At 38.8% G+C, this 24,189-nt stretch overlaps 1 protein-coding gene and 1 non-coding gene across 6 annotated transcripts in view; both read left to right on the top strand.

Annotated features, from left to right (window-relative positions):
* Window positions 1-24,189, top strand: part of SKAP1 (src kinase associated phosphoprotein 1) — a 314,730-nt gene that overhangs the window by 33,202 nt on the left and 257,339 nt on the right. For all 5 annotated transcript variants that reach the window (XM_032279878.1, XM_032279881.1, XM_032279880.1 and 2 more), the window contains exon 2: window positions 2,318-2,423. In XM_032279878.1, coding sequence (XP_032135769.1) covers window positions 2,318-2,423 — 106 coding nt within the window. The remainder of the gene's footprint in view (window positions 1-2,317; window positions 2,424-24,189) is intronic.
* Window positions 18,553-18,766, top strand: LOC116553600. Its single transcript, XR_004269830.1, has one exon. It is a non-coding gene; the product is annotated as a small nucleolar RNA U3 (small nucleolar RNA).

Genomic DNA, 24,189 nt, shown 5'->3' with positions numbered 1-24,189 from the left:
TGGATGTTGATGGTGATCCCTTGAGAAATATTCAATTTCTAGGACTTTGTGTCTCATCAAAAGTCCCAGTGATGGCTATTTAGGATTTTTTTTTTTTTGGTGTTGTTAAATGATATGAATATAAAACAAATTTTTAAATATAGCGTATCTTTTGATGTGATACAAAGTCCTGGAAATTGAATATTTCACAAAGGACCACCATCAACATCCAAGCTCTGCATTGCATCTATTGCATATGTGATTTCTTTTGATAGTATGTATCGGGGGTCCCCAGCCTTTTTGGCACCAGGGACTGGTTTCATGGAAGACAATTTTTCTATGGACTGGGAATGAGAGAATGATTTTGGAATGATTAAAGAGCATTACATTTATTAGGTACTTTATTTCTATTATTATTACATAGTAATAGATAATGAAAAAATTATACATCTCATCATAATGTCGAATCAGTGGGAGCCTTGAGCTTGTTTTCCTGCAGCTAGATGGTTCCATTTGGGAGTGACAGGAGACAGTGACAGATCGTCAGGCATTAGATTCTCATAAGGAGCACACAACCTAGATCCCTCACATGTACAGTTCACAATAGGGTTTGCGCTTCTATAAGAATCTAATGCTGCCACCGATCTGACTGGAGGTGGAACTCAGGTGATAATGCAAGTGATGGGGAGCAGCTGTAAATACAGATGAAGCTTCACTTGCTCACCTGCTGCTCACCTCCTACCGTGTGGCCCTTTATTTAGAATTTCATAATTATCAGATCACTGAGGAAATAAGGTTCCTGTACTATGGCCCAGGGTTGGGACCCCTGATATATATGATACAGTTTCATATTACAGGCACAATTTTTGGAGGTGGAAAATTTTAACTATATGATTTATATGCTTTTAGGGGATGACAAACCTTTTGTGCAGAATAAAATGTGTAGCTAGTATTTTTGGCAATTGTAATCATTAACAATATATTTTTGTCTTTGAAAATTTGTAGGCCCCCCAGTTTCTTCCTTCCACATAACACGATTTGTTTCATATTATGTATTTCCATCATGTCCCTATTATTATTATTATTTTTAGATGGAGTTTCACTCTTGTTGCCCAGGCTGGAGTGCAATGGTGCTATCCTGGCTCACCGCAACCTCCAGCTCCTGGGTTCAAGCGATTCTCCTGCCTCAGCCTCCCAGGTAGCTGGGATTACAGGCATGTGCCTAATTTTGTATTTTGTACTTTTGGTAGAGACGGGGTTTCTCCATGTTGGTCAGGCTGGTCTCAAACTCCTAACCTCAGGTGATCTGCCTGCCTCAGCCTCCCAAAGTGCTGGGATTACAGGTGTGAGCCACCATGCCCAACTCATGTCTCTATTTTATAATATATGTTCATATTAATTGCAGTTCCCATCTCTTGAAGACATTTTTCTTTCCCATGTGGGTTCCTTCACTTAGTTATGTTATCATTTTCATTGATTATATATCTGTTAATTAATGTTTCTTCTTTGAATGCTTGCCCTTTTGTTGTTGATTTTTGCAGTTCAGCTCTATTTTTTATTTTGGCTCTATTTATTGGTATTTCTTGCTAGCTTCTATTGGCCAATGACCTTTTGTGACTTATTCATAATATTTACATGTCTATGAAATTGACAGCCTAGGCCGGGTGCGGTGGCTCACGCCTGTAATCCCAGCACTTTGGGAGGCTGAGGCGGGTAGATTGCCTGAGCTCAGGAGTTTGAAACCAGCTGGGCAACATGGTGAAACCCTGTCTCTACTAAAATACAAAAAAATAGCCAGACGTGGCAGTGTACGCCTGTAGTCCCAGCTACTCAGGAGGCTGTGGCAGAAGAATTGCTTGAACCAGGGAGGTAGAGGTTGCAGTGAGCCAAGATCATGCCACTACACCCCAGTCTTTGGGCGACAGAGCAAGACACCGGTCTCCAAAAAAAAAAAAAAAAAATGACAGTTTATCCTCTGCCATCAGTGATAATTAATATATAAATGTTTATTTAAACTCATTTAGAAAATAGTTATTTCTTCTGGTTAATATATGTGATAGTTTTCTAAGTTCATAGCAAGGTCTTGGATTATTAGAACGTTTCATCTGCAGGTATATATAAAATTTTAATTATTATTTATTCTGGTAAAATATACATAATATAAGTTTTGCCATCTCAACTATTATAAAGTATACAGTTCTGTGGCATTAAGCACATTCACATTGTGCTACAACCATAACATTTTTAAAAAGAAAACAATACCCATTTCTTAATCCTTCTAATTTTCCTTTCTCCTTAGTACATCTTTTCTGTTTTATCAACTTTTCTTTTCTTTTAGATGCTGAAGAGTTCCTGGCAGAAGGCTTGCGAAATGAGAACCTCAGCGCTGTTGCAAGGGATCATAGAGACCATATTCTACGGGGCTTTCAGCAAATCAAAGCCAGGTTTGTATAAACTGGTTCCATTAATCTTCTTCATAAACTTTAAAACAATTTATAACCAGTAAAATAAAGTCACTAAGTAAGACATACCTATCATAGTTCTTTATACTTGTTAGAAACTTAATAAATATTTGCTGAATTGAATTGGAGGTAGGCAAGCATAATTAGTTTACCAAAATAAAAATGTTTTGATAATTATGTATGTATCTTGAGGTAATTATTCTGCTTTTAGCTTTAAATTTTTATGTTAGCCTTTATAGACCACTTTTGCATTTAACTAAAAAAATGATGAAAGCTAAACATTTATGCTTGTCCAAATTATTAACTAAAAGGTGTTAAGCAGTATGAGATAATGTTCATTATGATTTTTGGTACTATTTTACTTTCACATCTCCTTCCCTCATAAAAAACTTAAATGAGGCTCATTAAGGTGATTCTTTGACCATATTGGGATGTTTTATTCCTGGACTGGGTTGAAATATTATGTTCTTTTTTTTTTTTTTTTAAAATAAGAGGCCCTGGCCTAGTTTGTACATTTTAGAATATGAGCATCTGACAGATACAAACACTTGCTTAGGGGAAGAAGAAATAAAAATTTCCCTTTATGTTTCCTGACCACCTATTGCTTGAAATGGGTAACTGAATGAGAGCAAGGGATAAGTGAGTGTTCCTTTAATCTTTTCAAACCTGGTGGCAATGTGATTCAGAAAGTTTAAACTGAGTATTCTTAGAAAAGGAATAGCATTTGCAGGGTTATGGTTGGGATTTAATTTGTGTGGCTGACCGTTCTTAGTGTCTACTCTAAAAACGTCATTGAAACTCCATAGAAGCAGAGAATTTTATCCTTCAGAAGGGCACAGCCAGAATCTATTCTGTTCAGGAATGTGAGAGAACCTCATGAGATGCCCTGCTGGATCTTAATCGATCTTTCCTGCTGGCTAATTAAGCATCACTTTTACTCAGCAACTGGGGACTGTGTAATTATCAGCATGGGTTGCCCTGAATAATTGAAACAAACAATGCAGAAGATGGGGGTTTTTTGCAAAAGTTGGAATATCTATAATTTTTGGTAGGTTGAAAGGGTGTTTAAAACAAACTTCTCTGTAATGTTACTTTATTAGTAGATAAGTTTAGGCTTAGCTATGTACCTGGAGACTTAGTAACCTATAGAATTTTTTATTTTCACAAGTTTGCCTTTGTACCTTTGTATTTTATGATTACTGTAAGGGTGGCATGCAGAATAAAGGTGGAATTATTTTAAATTGGGGGAGGAATGTCCTAGTTATAATGATGTGTCTGGTGATTCTGTTGGCATAAATCTCTGGTAAGATATACAAAAACACTTTTACTGCAGCTGTAGTTACAAATGCACAATGAGGAGGAATTCTTTCCCACATTTGTACCACAGCACTGAGAAAGGACTACATTTCAATCTTAAGTTGGCAATATAAGGCAAATTTGTGGTAACTCATTACTGTCAGTTGCATATTATACTTCTTAATCCTCTTTTTAAATACATACACACACATGCACACACATGCATGAACACACACAAAAGCTGAATTTGTCATGGGGTGGAGTTGGTTTCTTGTTCTCAAATTCTTGTTCCCAAAGAACTTTCTGTATGGTTTGTGGGGTAGACATTCAGGAAATAATCAGCGGGAGCTTTAGGAAATATCTGCACTGTTGATGGGAGCTTTCTGCTCATTGACTTGTTGCAAGAAAGATGACACTTTATTTAGAATTTCATAATTATCAGATGACTGAGGAAATGAGGAGCCAGAAATTAGATACTGTACAAGAAAATGGAAATATGAGGCTTTCCTTTGGCAAGCTGTTTGAAATTGCCTTACATCTACCCATTCAATCATCATTCTGTTAATGTAACCCTTGTTTTCCTGAATCCTCTTCTTCAGCCATATCACCTCTATTGTGCCATATATGGCTGCCACATTTACTTATGCCACATTTGCTTATGTTGTGTGGCAGTTATATGTTCCCCAGAAAGCTTGGCATGAAAACAGATTTAGAAGTCATCAAACTTAAGAGTTAAAAGTATATGGCAGCCTAAGCACAGTGGCTTACTCCTGTAATCCCAGCACTTTGGGAGGCTGAGGCTGGAGGATCTCTTGAGGCCAGGAGTTTGAGACCAGCCTGGGCAACATAACAAAACTGTCTCTACAAAAAATAAAAAATTAGCCAAGTGTGGTGCTGTATGCCTGTGGTCCCAGCTACTTGGGAGGCTGAGGTGGGAGGATCACTTGAGTCCAGCAGGTTGAGGCTGCAGTGGGCCATGATCATGCCACTGCACTTCAGCCTGAGCAACAGAGTGAGACCCTATCTCCAAAAAAAAAAAGTAAAAAAAAATGACAAATACATGAATCATACAGTAACATGAAAATAATTAAAATTAATGAAGATCATTTAAAAGGTTTTAGTTTAGTCTTTTTTTTTTTTGGAGACAGAGTCACTCTTCACTCTGTGGCCCATGCTAGAGTGCAGTGGTGCAATCACAGCTCGCTGTAGCCTCGACTTCTTGGACTCAAGTGATCCCCCAACCTCAGCCTCCCAAGTAGCTGTACACCACTATGCCTGGCTAATTTTTTACTTTTTGCAGAGACAGTGTGTCACTATGTTGCCCAGTCTGGTCCAGAACTCTTGGTGCCACCAGTTCTCCTGTTTTGGCCTTTTAAAATGCTGAGATTATAGGCCTGAGTCTCTGTGCCTGGCCTATTTTTAGTCAGATTAAAAGAATAATATTTTAGGAGTTTGGTAAATTTGCGGGGGGGAACCTATCTAAAACTATAATTTAGCACTTCAAGACTTATTTGGAAGGTAGGTAAATCTCTAGCAAGATAATCTGGAAAAGCCACAATTAGATAAATATAAATTATGTATTCATACATACATATATATTTTTTACAACATCCCACTCTTGTTGTTTTCTTGCTTCCTTTAACTCTTTCTTCAACGTGTATTATTCTAGAAATAAAAGGGTGGAGAGAAATAAAAATACCACTGCCTCTGATTCTTGGTAAACTCTAGGGGCTTAGCTCTGATTTTTATGGCTGGCTTGGAATTCACTGTTATTTGCCATGGTTGTGGACTTGCTGTAAATGGAAGCATCTGACTCTATCACAGCTGTTAGAATGTGCTTTTTGCTGCCTTTTGTTGACTACAGTGAATGACCGTAGGAAGAGACAATTGTGTCAAGAATTGTGGGTGTTCTCCAAGTGATCGTCGGTTTTTCAGTACAAATCACTTTAGCTATTCTGTTTTTAGACTTAGAAACAAAAAATAGCTATTCTTTTTTTAAACTTAGAAACAAAAGATAAAATCATATCTCTATCTACATACTTTTTTTTTTTTGCTTGAAAATGTTACCAATGAAGGCTAATATTTTCCAAGTAACACAAAATAAAAATGGATGGCAGTTTCTGTGATTCCAAGGAAATGAAGTCCTGTTGTGGTATTTAATGTCCTAAGCTGTGATTTTCATTGCTGCTCTTCAAACTGCCTCTTCATTTAAACCTTCTCCTTAAAAACTCAACAGCTTTCACATTCCAAGTCCAAGTTTTCACTGAGCCCTTTGGAGAACAGTTAGGATGAAAGCCAGGCAAAGGCACCTCCTGCTTTATTATGGTGGTCACTGCAGGATTAGCACCAGATGTGAAACACTTGGAATGAAGCAGACATGATCTACACTCAGAAACGTGATGGCATTCTAATGCATTGGGAGAAACAGTAGAGCATTTTTTAAATGTTTGATTCAGTGGAGGCCATCTGACAGCAAGAATACATTGAGAGTGGGGAAAATGATAAAGAAAAAAATATTTATATATTTTTTGAGACTAAGTCTCACTCTGCTGCTCAGGCTAGAGTGCAGTGGTGCATCTTGGCTTACTGCAACCTCCAACTCCCGGGTTCCAGTGATTCTCGTGCCTCAGCCTTCTAAGTAGCTGGGACTATAGCTATGCACCGCCACACCTGGCCAACCTTTTTTTTGTATTTTTAGTAGAGACAGGATTTCACCATGTTGGCCAGGCTAGTCTCAAACTCCTGACCTCAGGTGATCTGCCTGCCTCGGCCTCCCAAAGTACTGGGATTACAGGCATGAGCCACCACACCCAGCCAAAAATGGAATATTTTTATTATTGAGGTATGGCTTAATTTCTCTCTTGATGGTCCTTTTTGGGATAACTAGTCATTTATGCTCCCTGTTGGAAGTGAAGGACAGAGCCAATGGAAACAAACTTGGAACATTGTTTCCTTCCGTAAAACTTAATAATGCTGAAGGAGTTCCAAAGAGACCTAGAGATTTATATCATATTGAGACGGAAAGAAAGAAAGAAATACCTTTGTGAGGCTAGGCGCAGTGGCTCACGCCTATAATTCCAGCACTTTCAGAGGCTGAGGCAGGTGGATCACGAGGTCAAGAGATCGAGACCATCCTGGTCAACATGGTGAAACTCCAGCTCTACTAAAAATACAAAAATTAGCTGGGCATGGTGGCACACGCCTGTAGTCCCAGCTACTCGGGAGGCTGAGGCAGGAGAATTGCTTGAACCCAGGAGGCAGAGGTTGTGGTGAGCCGATATCGCGCCATCGCACTCCAGTCTGGGTAACAAGAACCAAATTCTGTCTCAAAAAAAAAAAAAAAGAAATACCTCTGTGTAGCAGGGTTATGGCACAAACCCCAGGACAAACCCCTGTTCTTCCCTAGAACAGGCTGAAGGAATGTCTTGAACATGTCTCATTGTGGGTGGCTAACTTATATCTATCTCTGTGTGAAATATCATAAAAATAATTCTGACTTTCTTTGGGAATTTCACGTTTTCTTTTCAGTTTAACACGGATTTAGCTATAAAACAAGGTTTAGCTTAAGAATGTATAATTCTGATATTTTTGTATTATAGGAAGAACAAGGGGTTAGCCTGATAAAACTCTTAGGAGCAAGAGTTTTGAAGTAGTATACTGTAAATACAATTACCATTAATTATATAGGGAGTTTTACTTATCTTAAATGTTACTGAGCTTAAAAACCCCCAAAACAAAACACATTCAAATGAAGTATGCTCATCAAAAGAACTAATGTATAATGTGCTATTAGTACATTTGTGTTATTCACAAGTTTCAAGATTTGCTCATAACATCTCTTTCTGTTCTTTATTTTTGCTGCTTGTACTGGAGTTTCAGTGCCAATGCAGAAAAAAAAAAAAAGTAGGAAGTACTTGCACGATCCATCTAAGTTTAAATAGCTTTGAAAAGGCTCACAAGTCATTGCAATAATTTGACCACACCTGGAAGGTTAATAACTCATTTCTTCCTTTTTCAGTCCTGTCCCTTCCTCCAATCCTTACAGGAAGAAAGAGAAAAACCCACAACTTCAACACTATCTCTTAAATCACCAGTTATATCAGCCACATTTTCTGCTTAGTTCTCTGTTATTCAGTAAATGAATGTTGAGATTTCACAATTGAGTTGAAGAGTTTTGTGAACCTGCTTCTCTAGGAGTGAGAGGTTGTATTTATTACTCTTTTAATCTGGAATGCCTTACAGGTAAGAGTGATAGAATATTACTTGCTGTTGATCTTTTGGCTCAACTTTTAAGACCTGGAAAGGAAGATGGTCCTATGTGTTTTTTTATGGCAAGTCTCTGTCCTTTCAAAATAGCTTTGAAATATATAACTCTCCTTATAATTTTATCATAATGATTATTTTGTTTATTCTTTCATATGTGAGGCTATCTGGAAGTGGAAAATTTTTTCTTATATAACATTTTTTCATGTAATAATGATCATAGTCCATGGTAGTTCAGAATAAACCATACCTATGATATTTTTATTTCATATCTTTAAGATTTTAGATTGACATTTAGAAAAAAAAAAATATATATATATATATATGGTCTTGGCTTACTGCAACCTCTGCAGGTTCGAGCGATTCTCATGCCTCAGCCTCCAGAGTAGCTGGGACTACAGGCATGTGCTACCATGCCCGGATAATTTTTATATTTTTAATAGAGATGTGGTTTCACCATGTTGGCCACTCTGGTCTTAAACTCCTGGTCTCAAGCAATCTGCCGACCTTGGCCTTCCAAAGTGCTGGGATTATAGGCGTGAGCCACTATGCCTAGGAAAATGCATTTTTTAAGGGAGTTTTTAGATCACTTGCAAAACTAGATCATGTGTAATTCTTCCCAGTACTGAGCTCCTCATACAGAATAACATGTTCTATTAAAAGTGAAAAGGAGTTTTGAATTGTGAGCCAGAACACAGGCAAGTAACTAAATTTGCATCTTTCCATTGTGACTGACCCATTAGAATAATAAGCTGAGCCATACTCTTTATATAGTTAGGTCACTGAAATTTGCTTTACTCCTGATAGAATTTTAGCCATCACTGTCACTTGGGCACATTCCTATTAGCTACTCAGTATGGATTTGTCTTGGTCTCAGAAAATCCTGTGTCTTTTTTTTAATACATGAAGCCTCGATGTCTGTAGATGGAAGCTCTTAATTCGTATAGTGTATGAAAAGATCATCTGTATGAAATTACTGCCTTCATTTTATCACCATTTGCTTTGGCTTTGATTTTAAGTCTCATTTGATCTGGAGCTAGTCTTTTGTCCCAGAGCTATGCTATTTTCTCTGTTTAAGGAAAGCCAATGAAAAAGGCCTCTCTGTATTTATCTGTTTGTAGATTCTAGGAGCCTGTGGGTTGGGACCTTCCTGATGGTAGTTTTCTCTAATTTGCATGTTTTCTCTTGTTTCTGATATAGACCCGCCCTGTATCAACTTTTCATGTTACAGGGAAACTGGAGCAGAGAGGAGGGAAATGCAGGAGCACTGGGCCAACTTTCAGGAGCCAAGCTCTTTGTTCTGATGTTATTTCTACAATACTGAGTCACTTGAAGATTCCTCTAATGATAACTGTATGTTTTCTTTTTAGATTGCTTCCGTAAAATGTTGTTTGGATTTTTGTTTTAAATAAATGCTACAAAAATGCAAACATTACCAACCAAACCTTAAAACTATTTGATTTCGTTTATGGTATTCCTATGACTTTTTTTTTTAATTTGGAATGTGATGCAGGAAATTTCATTTCTTGGGATTTTATTTTATTTCACAATTCTGTTGAAAATGAGTTGGGCATAAAGTGAGTTTTTACAATCACACCATGTGAATCATTTCTTCTTTGGATTCTGGATCTTCTCTCCTACTGTGTAGCCTCATCTAGTCTCTCTGAAGTGCAGTGCTAGCAGAGTTGATAATGAAATGCAGTCCTGCTTATCATGCTCAGCAAAGGGCTCAGAGAAGATGGGAAAAAAAAAATCAATCCCACAGAAACTTCTCAAGTGCTAGATATCCATATTTAGCCCCCATGCATTTAAAATGGAAATGAGATATCTTAGGGTTTTAGTTTTTGATTTACACAAGATGTCACTGCCTCCTTGGCAATGGGAATATTTTAGAGACCAACTGCTGACCTGTTTGAGAAAATCTCAGCGTATCTCCCCAGGTGTGACATAGTTTCTTCATATTTCTTTCAAAACTCTCAGCAGTGTTTCATAGTAGCTTTGATTCTTTGGGCTTCAAAGGGTGTCCCTGCCAGGGCCAATCTTAGGAAAGAAAAAAAATTAGTGGAGGGGAACAAACAGCTTATAAAAGAAGTGCTATCCCTGTGACAACTCTTACTGTAGTCAGACAATTAATAGAGAGTTCATAAACCAGTAATACCACAGCATGGCAAAGCCAAGAAAACTCTAATTTGATGCTGGTGCTTTGTTGTTACAAAATCCGGACTTGTAGTGAACCGTTCTTAAATAGTCCAGCTTCTAATAGTTTTTATCACAGATACAGTGTGGTTTATATAAGATATACTATAATTAAATGCTCAAACTCAAGCTCCCTCTTGAGTTTGTGAGCCTTGTTGAGGCTCTCATTATAATTTACAGAAAACTTTATGCCCCTATAATCTCAAATTAGCTTCTCTAAGTTATATTAGTGAGTGACTGATTTGTGAATTCTACCATAACCACAAGGCCCATACAATCTGGTAATTTACACCTTCTATCATGTTTACCAAGTGCCTTTGTTCTTTTGTTGATGAGAGAACTGATATGTGAGAAATTACTCAAAGTAACAGAATTTGTTTAAATATTAGGATTTAGTATTTAAAATTTTATTTAGCCAAGCCCCTAAAAAAATGAAGTGGCATCTTTTAAAGATTATTGGTTTAAAAGAACTGTAAACAGATGTTGAAGTTGAGTTAATTATATCCATGCTGAATTGTTTGGGGATGGAGTGTACTAATTTGAGCAGTTTGTTTTGGAATATATAAAAAAGTATGGATGGATGGATATATGACAAAGCAAATAAAATGTGAATCACAGAATATACCCACTAGATTGTGGGTGTACATAAGTGTTCTTTCAACTTTTGTTCAGAGTTGAAAATTTTCGTAATATAATGAGTTGTTTTTTTTTTCCCCTCCAAGATGAGGTCTTGCTCTGTCACCCAGGCTGGAGTGCAATAACGCGATCTCAGCTCACTCCAACCTCTGCCTCCTGGGTTCAAGTGATTCTCCTGCTTCAGCCTCCTGATTAGCTGGGATTACAGGCATATGCCACCACGCCCGGCTAATTTTTGTGTTTTTAGTAGATACGAGGTTTCACCATGTTGACCAGGCTGGTCTCGAACTCCTGACCTCAAGATCTACCCACTTCAGCCTCCCAAAGTGCTGGGATTACAGGCGTGAGCCACCGCACTCGGCCCCATAATATAATGTTATAAAAAATATTTGATTGGTTTGAGTTTGCATTTCAGAAACCATGGATTTTATTCACTGGTTTCAGAAAATCATAGACTTCCTTCATATGGAAATATGGTTTGTAAGGATGATAATTTTCTAGGAATAATCTTATTATTTTTGGGTAACACCGAACTAGAGGATAATCCTCCAGTTTGTTATTTCTGACATAAGTAGCAGGAAGTAGCTAACTTTTGTACTTCTTTAAAACTTCTAGACCAGCAACTATTAAAAGCTAAAATTTAATTCAAACATTCTACCTGAGATATCCTGAAATTTTGATTTTTTTTAAAAAAAGGAAAGGTAATTTCTGACTTTTCTCATAAATTTGATAAAAGGAAAGCTAATATGAGATTGGTAGTCCAGTAGGAAATGGAACTCAATTTTACAATTAAAAAATCATTTTATGATATTAAAAATGACAGAGGTTAGAAACAAAGCTCTTACTCTTTTATTGAACTAGAATTGAAAGTGGCAGAAAATCATTTTGGCCCTAGTGCAGCAAATGTTATCACTAAAGCATGTTCAAGAGATATTAGGATAGTCTCTCAAGCACCAGAGACAAAAGTTCACAAAGCAAGAACTGATTTTTCTGTCCTTATCTTGGAAATTATTAGATGTAAAGGAGACATGAAGGTATCTTAGTCCTAAGAGGACTGGGGATGAAGTATATGTTGAAAATGATGAAATCCCCATTCTGGAGTGGTGAGATAGAAGAATGTGGTGGCATGGGTGTCTCCGCAGTGACAGGCATGGTGGAGGAAAGAGAGTGCACAGGGATAGGAGGGTTCATGAACCAACACAGAGCTGAGAAATCCAAGGCCAGAGAAAATTATACTCGTGCAATATTGTGAGCTGATGATGAAAATGGTAAGGAAACAAATGATACTATTCTTTAAAAGAACTGTGTGAAGATTATATTGAACAGGAAGATTAAACTGGAGCTGTTAGCAGCTACTTTATTTTGCGGATCTGGTAGGAGAGAAATTTTAAGTCCATTTGGGAAAAACCAATCATTTTTGAGTGTGCAGTGTGATTATGCTTCAAAATTTTGTATAAATGGAGCAGGTTGGTAGGCATATGTTTGCTGATCCTAAAATGATTAAAATTCAGAATAAGTAAGACTCTTGTGAAATTGAGTTTTCAGGTTCCAGCCAGTGTTCTATGCTGCCATATGGCATAACTAGAATTAATTGCTGTTCTTAGTCTCTTATTCTTCTACTGAATATTTAGGTGCCCTGTTTGAAATATTAGTGGTTCCACAGAAGTATTTAATCGCATGAGATAGGTGTTTGACATGTTCATGAAAGCAGTGTATGTAGCTAATAGTGCTTAGAAGAAAAAGCCTCTCATGAGGTTTTCTAGCTTCCCTTCCCTGCTCCTGCCCTCACTCCTTGACTTTCTTAATTAGAAAAATGGATACTGGACAGGAGGGTTAGCAAGGAAAGGAGGAAAGTTTATCAGAACTTTATAGGGCAGACAAGAAAAAATCAGACAAGAAATTGTTTTTGCTAATTTTTAGCTCCTGGATGCTCCATGTATCAACATGGAACAGTATCTACAGCATCCCCTGGAAATTGTTAGCAATGCAAACCCTCAGGCTCCATTGAACAAGACCTACTTAATCATAATCTGCATTTTAATAGGATCCTAAGTTTATTTGTACAGTATGCACATTAACATTTGAGAAGCACTGTTTTCACACATCAGGCACATTAGATTCATTTTAAATCACTTTCTCAGAACTTAGAATACATATTTCTAGAGATCATAAGTTCCTTAAAGGCACAAATGGTCTTATAGTCACTAAAAAAAAAAAAAAGGTCTAGCATGGTGCTGGCTTGTTGCCTGAGTTCAATGATGTTAAAAACTGTTGTAAATGTGTTTTTAGGCCCTAGACTAGACCTGAGAACAGGAGACCCTCTTTATTAGGAAATTTACTGTTTAGTAGCCAACCCTACATATTCTTTCCTAGAAATAAAGATGTTTTCTTTTTACTGAGTGTTAGGAGAGACAGAGCCATTTGAAAAGATGGCAACCATCTCTTCAAGTGTCTCCTCTAATAACATATCTCTAATATTCTAATTGGAACTGTAACAAAAGGTTACAGGGCTATTGACCATGTGTTGGAGTCCTATCAGAGCATGGATGCCAGGCATTCCAGTGGTCTTTGAGACCTGTCACCAGCCCTCTACCTTTGGCCAGCAGCCCTCCCTATTCAGCTTTGAACTTCCTTGTCTCTACCATTTCTCCTCTTTCTTGAAGACCTCTTTTCTAATTCTTTCCTCTGTGTTCCTTATACTCTATGCCCTGTTATAACCAAACCCCACAATATCCTCCACCTCTTTTCTCCATCTATGCCTAAAGAATGGTTCTCCCACAGGACCCTGTTTGCTTGTGGCCCTCTTAAATAGAGTTTGCTCGAGCTGGTCCACCTGAGACCCCCTGAGCACCAACCCTAGTCCCCCGTGCGGCCCCTTATCCGCTCCGACAAGATGAAAGAAACAATCATGAACCAGGAAAAATTCGAGAAACTGCAGGCACAAGTGCGCATTAGTGGGAAAGGAACTACTTGCGGAAAGAAGGTGGTTCATAGAGCAACCACAGCAGATGATAAAAAACTTCAGTTCTCCTTAAAGAAGTTAAGGGTAAACAATATCTCTGGTATTGAAGAGGTGAGTATGTTTACAAACCAAGGAACAGTGATCCACTTTAACAACCCTAAAGTTCAGGCATCTCTGGCAGTGAACACTTTCACCATTACAGGCCATGCTGAGACAAAACAGCTGACAGAAATGCTAGCTACCCAGCATCTTAAACCAGCTTGGTGCAGACAGTCTGACTAGTTTAAGGAGACTGGCTGAAGCTCTGCCCAAACAATAGGAATGGAAAAGCACCACTTTCTTGTTGATGCTGATGAAGTTCTAGATCTTGTGGAGAATTTTGATGACGCTTCCAAGGATGAGGCAAACTGAATTGAGTCAACTTCTCAAGATAAAACTTGAAGTTACTGGGAGCTGCTATTTTATATTATGACTGCTTTTTAAGAAATTTTTGTGTATGGAACTGATAAAATATGGATCTCTAATATTTTTAAGCCCAAGCCCCTTGGACACTGCAGCTTTTTTCAGTTTTTGCTTATTCACAATTCATTCTTTGCAGCTGATTAAGCCAAAAAAGCCTGGGAACCAAGTTTGAAACAAAGGTTTATAAAGTTCTTTGCTTACTAAGGAAAAAAAAAAGTTTGCTCATATTCCCAAAGTGCTGTTGGCATTCTTCAAGCTCCCTGCTGCTACTTCTGGACTTTCACTATTCAATCTTGCCCCAGACCTCTCCCCTTTTAAGGTTTGTCTTTGTGGCTTTACAGTACCGTGTCCTTCTGTCATCTTTTGAGTTCAGAGTCCCTCCACACAATATTTGAGGACTGCACTATTGGGTCATAGTTGTCATCTTCACTCCATTCTTGATGTAGAGACTTCCTCTTTCTTAAATTTAGCTTTTCCTTCTTTATTATGTCTCTCCAATAATTACATAATGCTTAAATTTCTCCTAATATTAAGAAAGATATGTGTCCTACACAGTGATCCCCTCTTTAGCTACTGTCTTTGCTTCTTTTTTTTTTTTTTTTTTTTGCAGACAAACTTCTTGAAATAGAAGCCTAGACTAGCTATTTCTGGCTTCCTGGTCTCTAGTCACTTCCCAGTCACTCTTCAGTCCCCTTTAATCTAGCTTCTGCTCCTATCGAGCGACTCTCTCCAATGTACCAGTCTCTCTAATTGCCACAGCCGGGTGGTACTGTTAAGTGTCTTATTTGGTCTTGCTGTAGCATTTGATACTGATGATCAATTTAATTTTTTTCAGAAATGTAAAAAACTCTCCTTTGATTCTCATGAATTCTCCTGGTTTTCTTCTTCCTTGTGTTTATGCTCTTTTTTTGGCCCTTGCTTGAGCTCATTTTTCTATCCTGCCCTCCTTGGTCTTGTTCCTCAGGGTTGTCTCTTTCCTCACCACATTCTCCTTAGGAGGCAGTTACATGCATGTCCATAGCTCCACAGCTTCCCCTGTGCACAGGAGACTTCCAATTCTACAGCTCAGCTGCAGTTCTCCCTCCAAGGCACCAGGCAGCATATTGCATACCTCCTTCTGTGTGTCTCGAAGATATTGAAACCTCACAAAGCTGGGCATACCCTGCTGGATGGCTACTCAACAGCCACCCTCCCTAATTCCTTGACAACAGAATTGCAATCTGTAAGCCATTCTGCTTTGCCCGTGCTTGGTCTAGGGTTTACATAAAATATAGTTATGGCCAAATAAATGTAAGAAGACTTCTGATAGATTCTCATAGGATACTCTTATAGTTGGGAGATAGTAATACATTGAAATGCATTAGAACATCACTCCACTCTAAGGTGTTAGAGCAGAAATATGGGAAGAGCTTGGCTCCTTCATGTAATTCTTGGGCCCTGCACAACTCTGGAATCTCCTGTCTTCATACTTTTTGCCTTGTGGGAAAAATTAACTTCCACTTGTTTAGACCCTGGTCAGTCAGGTTTTCTGTTACTTGTGGCCAGAAGAATCCTAACTGCTTGAATATTTGGAACTGAACTCATTATCTTATATTCTGCTCACCCCTGAAGTCTACCTCTGCTTTCCCTAGGCCTAGGCTCCCAAGGCAAAATCCTGGGAGTCATTCCTGATTCCTCTCCCTTCACTCTCCAAACCATCAACAAGGCCTGTTGATTCTTCATTCTAAATATCCTCCCCTTTCTCTTCCCTTTGACACTAGCTAAACTTTAGTCTTCATAAAGTTGTACTCAAGCACTGCAGAATTCTCCTTTCTGGTTCTCTGCTTCATGTCTCTCCCTGTTCCAGTTTATTATGCTCTTCCATTCTGTGTTGAAAGAGCAAACTGTTGTTGTTTTTTTTTTTTCCCCTGAGATGGAGTTTCACTCTTGTTGCCCAGGCTGGAGTGCAGTGGCGTGATCTTGGCTCACTGCAACCTCCGCCTCCTGGGTTCAAGCAATTCTCCTGCCTTAGCCTCCAGAGTAGCTGGGACTAGCGTGCCACCACGTCCAGCTAATTTTTGTATTTTTAGTAGAGACAGGGTTTCTCCATGTTGGTTAGGCTGGTCTCAAACTCCTGACCTTATGATCTGCCTGCCTTGGCCTCCCAAAGTGCTGGGATTATAGGCATGAGCCACTGCACACTACCTGAAAAAGCAAAGTTTTTAAAAGGGTAATTTATTGGCTGGGTGTGGTGGTTCACACCTGTAATCCCAGCACTTTTGGGAGGCTGAGGCGGGTAGATCACTTGAGGTCAGGAGTTCAAGACCAGCCTGGCCAGCATGGTGAAACCCCCATCCCTACTAAAAAAAAAAAAAAAAAAAAAAAAAAAGTGGGGCATGGTGGCGGACACTTGTAATCCTAGCTACTCAGGAGGCTGAGGCAGGAGAATTGTTTGAACCCAGGAGGCAGAGGTTGAAAGAGCGGAGATTTCCCCACCTGCCAACAGCCGGGGAAAAAAGCCAGACTCTGCCTTAAAAAAAAAAAGGAGGGGGTAACTTACTAATGCTTCAAAAGATTTATTTATTTATTTGTTTATTTTCTGTGGGACAGAGCCTCACACTGTCACCCAGGCTGGGATGCAGTGGTGCAATCTTGGCTCAGTGCCATCTCTGCTTCCCAGGTTCAAGTGATTTTCCTGCCTCAGACTTCCAAGTAGCTGGGACTACAGTTGCCCACCATCATGCCCAGCTAATTTTTGTATTTTTAGTAAAGATGGAGTTTTGCCATGCTGTCCAAGCTGGTTTTGAACTCCTGGCCTCAAGTGATCTGCCCACCTTGGCCTCTCAGAGTACTAGGATTATAGGCATGAGCCACCACACCCAGTCAATACTTTAGAAGATTTATTGATATAGAATAATAAGACATACTGTAAGTGAAAATGTAGGTTAAAAATATACATTTAAAATACATATATATATATATATATATACACACACACACATAAAATCTCACAAAGAAAAAAAATACCTGGAAAAATGTACACCAAAATGTTAATGGTAGTTATCTCTCAGAAGTAGAGTTTGGATGATTTTTAATTTCTCCTTTTTGTTTATTTGTATTTTCCAACTCTCTACAGTTAATATGTATTTAATCAGAAGTTACCAATATGAGTTGTTCCTCTTTTAAAAAGGGGCAGAGATTTAAGAGTTGAAGGATATTCAGTTTCTAGGCGGGAAAGGAGTTGGCACTGACAGGGAAAGAGATTTGGGAAGAGAAAATTAGGCTTTAATTGTGCAGCCTGGCCTTGGGTCACTTCTGTGCAAATAAACGGCTCTCTTCCGAAGTGTTTTACTCTGTGCTTAAATACATACACATGAAAATGAAATTATTTTTGAGTCCTGTGAAATATGGCAGTACTTTGGGTATTTTATGATTATTTTTCTAAAATATATATTTTTTTTAATTAAGGAAGTTGACTCTCAAGGCCTTCAATAGATGAGGTATCACTGACTGGGAACAACTTCCATTTTTCAGATGTTATCCCTTTGAGCTGCACTGAACTGACACAGGATGAATACTTCATTAGAAGAGGATTATCTACACTCTGTGTGACTATTTAGTAAAACATTTGTATTTGTCGGACTAGTTTTCCAAAGTGAGGGTGCTTGAGTAAACCATTCACTTCCTCCTTCTCAAAACATCAGTCACCATGATTGATTTTTATGTTGGTCATAAAGAGAAATGGAATCAACTAAAAGCAGGGTGAGGATTACAGACCGGAAGCAGATAATTTACTTAACAAATATGTATTGGCTATTTGTTTATGTCAGACACGATGCCAGGTGATCAAGGCAGTGTCAGATAAGACATATTCTTGTTTTTCAAGCAGTTCTTGGGCCAAATGAGCAGCGAGACTCATGGAGCTCCTCGATGGGCTAGCATGGAGCCCACTACCCCCAGATAATCTGCTCTAGAAGGTCTGAAGTTTTGTTTTTAGTTTATTATATGCCTGCGGTTTCACCACTTAGAGAATCATTTGTGTTCAACATCCTCTTTTAAAATACAAATTCACTGGAGGATGAAGATACTTTTGGTTGTTCAGTCATGTGCATTAGACCTGTTCAATGATTTCTTTCTAAGTTTCGGTTAAGATGGCTTCACTGAGGAAATTTAGTGAAGTGGTGTTTTGAACCGCTATTACAGGCAATGCATAGTGCTAGGTATACTGAGGGTTATACATGTGACAGGATGCCTTTTCTCAGAAAGAATGAGGACTTTAGAGACTGTTACCTCTGCAGCTTAAGAATGACTGTCATAAAGACTATACATTCAGGGATCATTTCTATAGCCTGTTACTACAGAAGTTTCTCTGGACATGTGGAGCACCAGAAACCATGAGGAGGAGATGTAGTGTTCTCTCCCAAGCATGAAGCTGGCTCTTGGTGTTACTTTGCTGCACCTGCCATTTGCCATTGACAGTCATTCTTCTCTTCCTCTGGGAGAGTAAGGAGGAGAGGACAATCTAAGTGGTTCCCATTTATGTTTTTTTTTTTTTTTTTTAAGAATAATAGTCACAGCTAGCATTCATCACACACATACCATGTGCCAGGTTCAGTGTCAAGGGCTTTCCTCACAACAGGTGTGTGAGGTTGATACTGTTATAATCGCTATATAGCAGATGAGAAAACTGAAGTTCAGAGAGGTAATCAACTTGCTTAAGGTTATATAGCTATTAGGTTCTAGAATTGCAATTTGAACCAGCTAGTATAACTATTTGGAAAGCACTCTTATTGAGGCTCAATTTTGTCATAAAAAGTTAATAATGCCACTTCATTCATTCACTCATAGTTTCTACAAATGTTTATTGAGCATATACTATGTGCAAAGCATTTTTGTGGTGAGCACAACATAGGTCCCAGTCCTTCTGTAACTTATTTTTGAGCAGGATAAATCAAATAATTATACAAAACACTTAACCTTGTAGGGTTGTTGTTATGTACATAACAGTGCCTAACACAAACATGTCACATAGTCATAAATAGTCCCAAAAAATTTATAACCCCATGGGAAAGATAAAAAAGCATGCACAAATATCTATAATTTAAGATATATTGTGGCAAGGCTTTAGAGAGGACATATTTTATTTTCCAGTTTTATTGAGGTATAACTGGCATACAAAACACTGGATATATATAGTACTATAAAAGCCTATAGAAGGAAATCACTTCTGGTGGGCTTGAGAAGCCTTTATGGATGAGTTGGAATCATGACTTGGCCAAGGGGTGAATGGGACAGATTTTTGGTGAGATACATTACGCACAAAAATACTATGTGCTAAGATGCAGAGGCAATAGAGTTTAGGCATTTTGGGGAACCAAAGGGTGATTCTGTTGATTGGGTAAAAGAGAGTAATGGGAGATATGGCTGAAAAGACAAGATGGGACCAACTCATGGAAATAAGAGTTTTGACTGGGTTTGAGGAGGACAGATAGGTAGTTTGGAAGAGTAAAGCATGAGGCAGGGATAGGTAAGCTGAGGAGAGATGCTTTATTAGTGGATAACATGTGGCTCTTTGGCACCAGGGCTGAGGCCACTGGAAGGCAGAAAATGGTTGCAAAGAGAGAAAGGATAAGAATGTCAAAGGTTGCCTATGGTCCATGTACCCAGGGAAGGAAGACAAATCTCCTCTGCCATACTTCATTTTATTTTTCATTATCATTGGGCATAATTTGTATACAAGGCACTGTAAATAAGGAACGCATATTATTTGGTGCCCTAACCACTTTTCAGAATGTTACGTCAATGGGAAAATATATTCTATGGATATATGCTTCAACTTTTGAAATATGATTGGTCTGAAAATTAAAGACTATATTCACAATTTTTCAGATCATTAACAAGATTTAATGGATTTTCAAACCTGGCCCAGACAACTTTCAACTTCATTTCATTATGAAAATATATTGCAAGATCCAAACAACTGGAAATGAACTTTTAGAATACAGTCAATACTTGAATTGAGAGCTGCCTGTCTACAATTTCCTTAATAGGCAACCACTGATAAATGTCTGTTTCCTTTATTGTATTTTCCAAAATTGTCCCATCATATGATTACCTGGGGATTTTGTTAAAATATATAGATTTCAAGACCCCTACCCTGCAGATGCTAATTCACTAGGTCTGGGGTAGACCATGAGAATTTGTGCTTCAATAAGGGGTCCAGGGGATTCTTAAGATCAGGAAAGTATGTACATATCTTTATCAGACCCTGTTTTTTTATTTTTGTTTTTGAGGTAAGTGGCTATTTTGGTTTTCAACTGAATTTTAACAATGAAGGGAAAATCTTACCAGCAGGGCTTAAGACCTGTCAGTAGTGACAATATCTCAGCCTGATTAGCCCCTGGGGTGAGGAGATGGGAATATGTTCACATGCTGCTCTGTGCTTCCCTATGAATTGGCAACATCTCAAGGTGTTTCTGATGCTGGAGAATCCCTCAAAGTGGGACAGAACTGGAAGTCCTGGCTCCAAGATGAGCCAGGTAAAACCTGAGATTGACTGGTTGATAGTAATTAAACCTCTGGGGACCCCTCCTGACCTATATTAATATAGTCACAGAGCTGGTCACTTAGTCATTAGCCTTTAGATCAAAGTCCATTCCATTTTTTTATGACTTGGATAATTGGGTACTTTATGTAAGGATTTAGTTATAACTCCTGTAGATACTGAACAAAGTAATAAATGGGTAAGAATCATACTTTAGGCCGGGTGAGGTGCTGGGAGGTTGAGGTGGGTGGATCATGAGGTCAGGAATTTGAGACCAGCCTGGCCAACATGGTGAAACCCGATTTCTACTAAAAATGCAAAAAAACTAGCCAGGCGTGGTGGTGGGCATCTGTAATCTCAGCTATTTGGGAGACTGAGGCAGGAGAATCACTTGAACCCCAGAGGCAGAGGTTGCAGTGAGCCAAGATCATCGCACCACTGCACTCCAGCCTGGGCAACAGAGCAAGACTCCATCTCGAAAAAAAAAAAAAAAAAAGGTGATACTTGAGTATACAATCTTGTACAATTATGGAAAAAAATTTCAGCTTGAGGGCAAAAGCAGTAATCTGGATTAAATAAATTGATATGAATTTAGGAAAAGTGTGAAATAATTTTAAAATGATTTCTGGATTTCTGTGTACATCTCAGTTCTTAACTACAAGAAAGTGTACACATAAGGATAGGCATTTTATGAAAATATCAGTAATCCATTGTAGTTCTTAGAGTGTTTACCAGTAGAAGCTGACTTTCTAAATTCTGTTATTTTTTATTTATTCAGATTTTGGTGTGGTGGGAATGAGTGAAATAATGTTATATCTTTAATTAGGATTCTGTTGTTATTTTTCAATTAATCCGTGTCAGTAGCTTTGGCATTTGTATTAAATCATTTTCTTCATGAAAGCTTTTAATGAGGAAACAAATTGATTGTATTTATATATTGCATTCTTGCCACTGCAATGTGTATTCATTTGTGTCTTTTGAAGTACATTTTTGCTGGTCATTTTGTGGTTTGTCTTTGAAGCCAGGCTTTGGGGGGAAAATTCATCATTTGGATGAAGGTTTCAGTTTAACAAAGCTTTCTTATTTTTCTCTCTTTTCTCTTTCATCCTTTACTTTGATTTTTTTTCTTTTTTTGCCTCTTGCCTTTGTGTGAATGATTTAGAAAAAAGTGAAGTCACCCCAGATCCATTTTTTTGGAGTAAAATCAATACTTCATAGCATTGCCTGGAAGTGTCTTGCCTTCTGCCTGCCTCTCCAAGCTTGTCCCTACCCCTCCCTGAAATGCTTTCTTATACTGAATGAGTCTCATACCAAACTCAGACAGCCCTTGCTAGTTTTTACCTTCATTCACTGATTTAGCAAACATTTACTGAGCACAAGCTTTATACCACTGTCCCTTGAGGGCTCAGTGACAGACAGACAAGAAGATACTAATACAATATTATAGGTGCTACTGAGAGGCATGCAGAGATGTGCTATAGGAATCCTAATATAGGACACTGAGCTGAGCCTTGAAGGATCATGGAGGGTTTGCTAGAAGAAAGAGGCATGAAAGGAAAGGTGTGCTGGCAGAGGGTGCAGCAACAAGTGGGCAGCAGTGTGAGCGGGAGCAGGGGAGGATCCGAGAGCTGGAGTGAGCCATGGAAGGATTTCAAGCGGGAGAATGATAGGACCAGGCTTGCCTTTTAGGTCATTAAGATAATAAAGATGCTAATGACTAACAGCTGACATTTATTGAGATTTAACTGGTTCTTTACATGCATTACCTCTGTTAATCCTCCCAAGAACCAAATGAGGGAGATACGGTTATTATGTCTGTTTTAAAGATGATGAAACTGAGGCTGCAGCAAAAGTCTCAGGTGGAAGATGGAGGAGCAGGGACTTCAACCCAGATCTGTCTACAGAGGTTTTGCTCTTTCTTTTCCATCAGTACTGAGGAGAGTAGGTCAGAGGGAGGAGAATGAGGGCAGGTGGGCCATTTACGATGTGGTCACATGGATGTGGGTAAGGCCTTTTGATATTCAAATGAACTCAGTATCTGTAGAGATGGAGAGGAGATTGATTAAAAGGGTATTAAGGGAGTATAATCTACAGGTCTTGGTGACTGATGTGATATACATAGTAATAAAGAAAGAGATAAAGGATGATTCCCAAGTTTCAGCTGGGTGGATGGTAATATCATCCACTGAAATAGGGAACACAGGGGTAGGAGAGGTTTGGGACTTGTGGGACAAAGGACAGTTCTACTCCTGAAAGAGAAGAGTAATGGTATGTCCTGCTTTTGAATGTTTTAATTGACTAAAGTATTTAATATATGCAGGCACTATAGTGAACTCTTTGGCAATTGGTTTCTTCTCTAGTCAGACTGAGCACTATGACCTATCCCTCTAATCATCTAGTCTTTTCTGACTCTCTTGTCCTTTCATCCCACAAGCCTAGAAAAATCCCAATCTTGGATCAATTCAACTGTCCATCTTCTCTGCATGTATATCTGGGAAGCTATTCAGTTCTGAAGAAAAATTGCACAATTGGATTGCACCACAGTAAACCTTTTTGTTTAACTTTTTTTTTTTTTTTTTGAGACAAGGTCTTGCTATATACCCATGCTGGAGTGTAGTGGCAGTCATGGCTCACTGCAGCCTCAACCTCCTGGGCTCAAGCAGTCTTCCCACCTCAGCCTGTCAAGTAGCTGGGACCAGAAGTGCAAGCCGCCACATCTGGCTTTTTTTTTTTTTTTTTTTTTTTTGGTAGAGACATGGTCTCATCATGTTGCCCAGGCTGGTCTGGAACTCCTGGACTCAAGTGATTTGCCCACCTCAGCCTCCCAAAGTGCTGGAATTATAGGCATGCGCCTCCATGCCTGGCTGCACTACAGTAAAGCGAAGTCTTCAACCTCAGCTGAACCCTTAGTGATAACTGGCAGTTATTTCACATGCTCCATGTCAGCAACCTTTTTCCTTGATTTTTTCCCCCTCCCCAAGTCCTTATCAGTCTTTACCTCATCATATTGCTTCTCACTCTTTCCATGAGTGTGTCGCAGCCTATTTCACAAGAGAAAAGAGAGGCTCTCAGATTGGAACCTACTCAGTATCCTACCCTTTCCCTTACTCAACATAACTGCTTTGGGGCACTAGGCTGGGCCTTTGCCACCTTCTCTTCTGCTGGGCCTGGCCCCTCTGCCTGACCTCCTTCTGCATCTTGGCCCTGGCCTCTCTGTGACCATCCCCTCCCCTGCCAGGCTTCTCTGTGATCCCGAATGCTCCCTCAGCAAATCTTCTCTACAGGCAGTAAGAGAGGTTGTGGCATTAGTCAGACTTGAATTCTTCTGGTTCCAGTTTTTACCATTTGTATGTTCTGGGCCAATTACATCACTTCTACATAATTTGATTACTTTGGCCAAACTGGTCCAC

This window comes from Sapajus apella, unplaced genomic scaffold (genome assembly GCF_009761245.1).
Source record: "Sapajus apella isolate SASKATOON/1434 unplaced genomic scaffold, GSC_monkey_1.0 scaffold12, whole genome shotgun sequence".
NCBI classification, from domain to species: Eukaryota; Metazoa; Chordata; class Mammalia; order Primates; family Cebidae; genus Sapajus; species Sapajus apella.
Note: the sequence above shows the minus strand (reverse complement) of the source record. Positions and strands in the feature narration are given on the sequence as shown.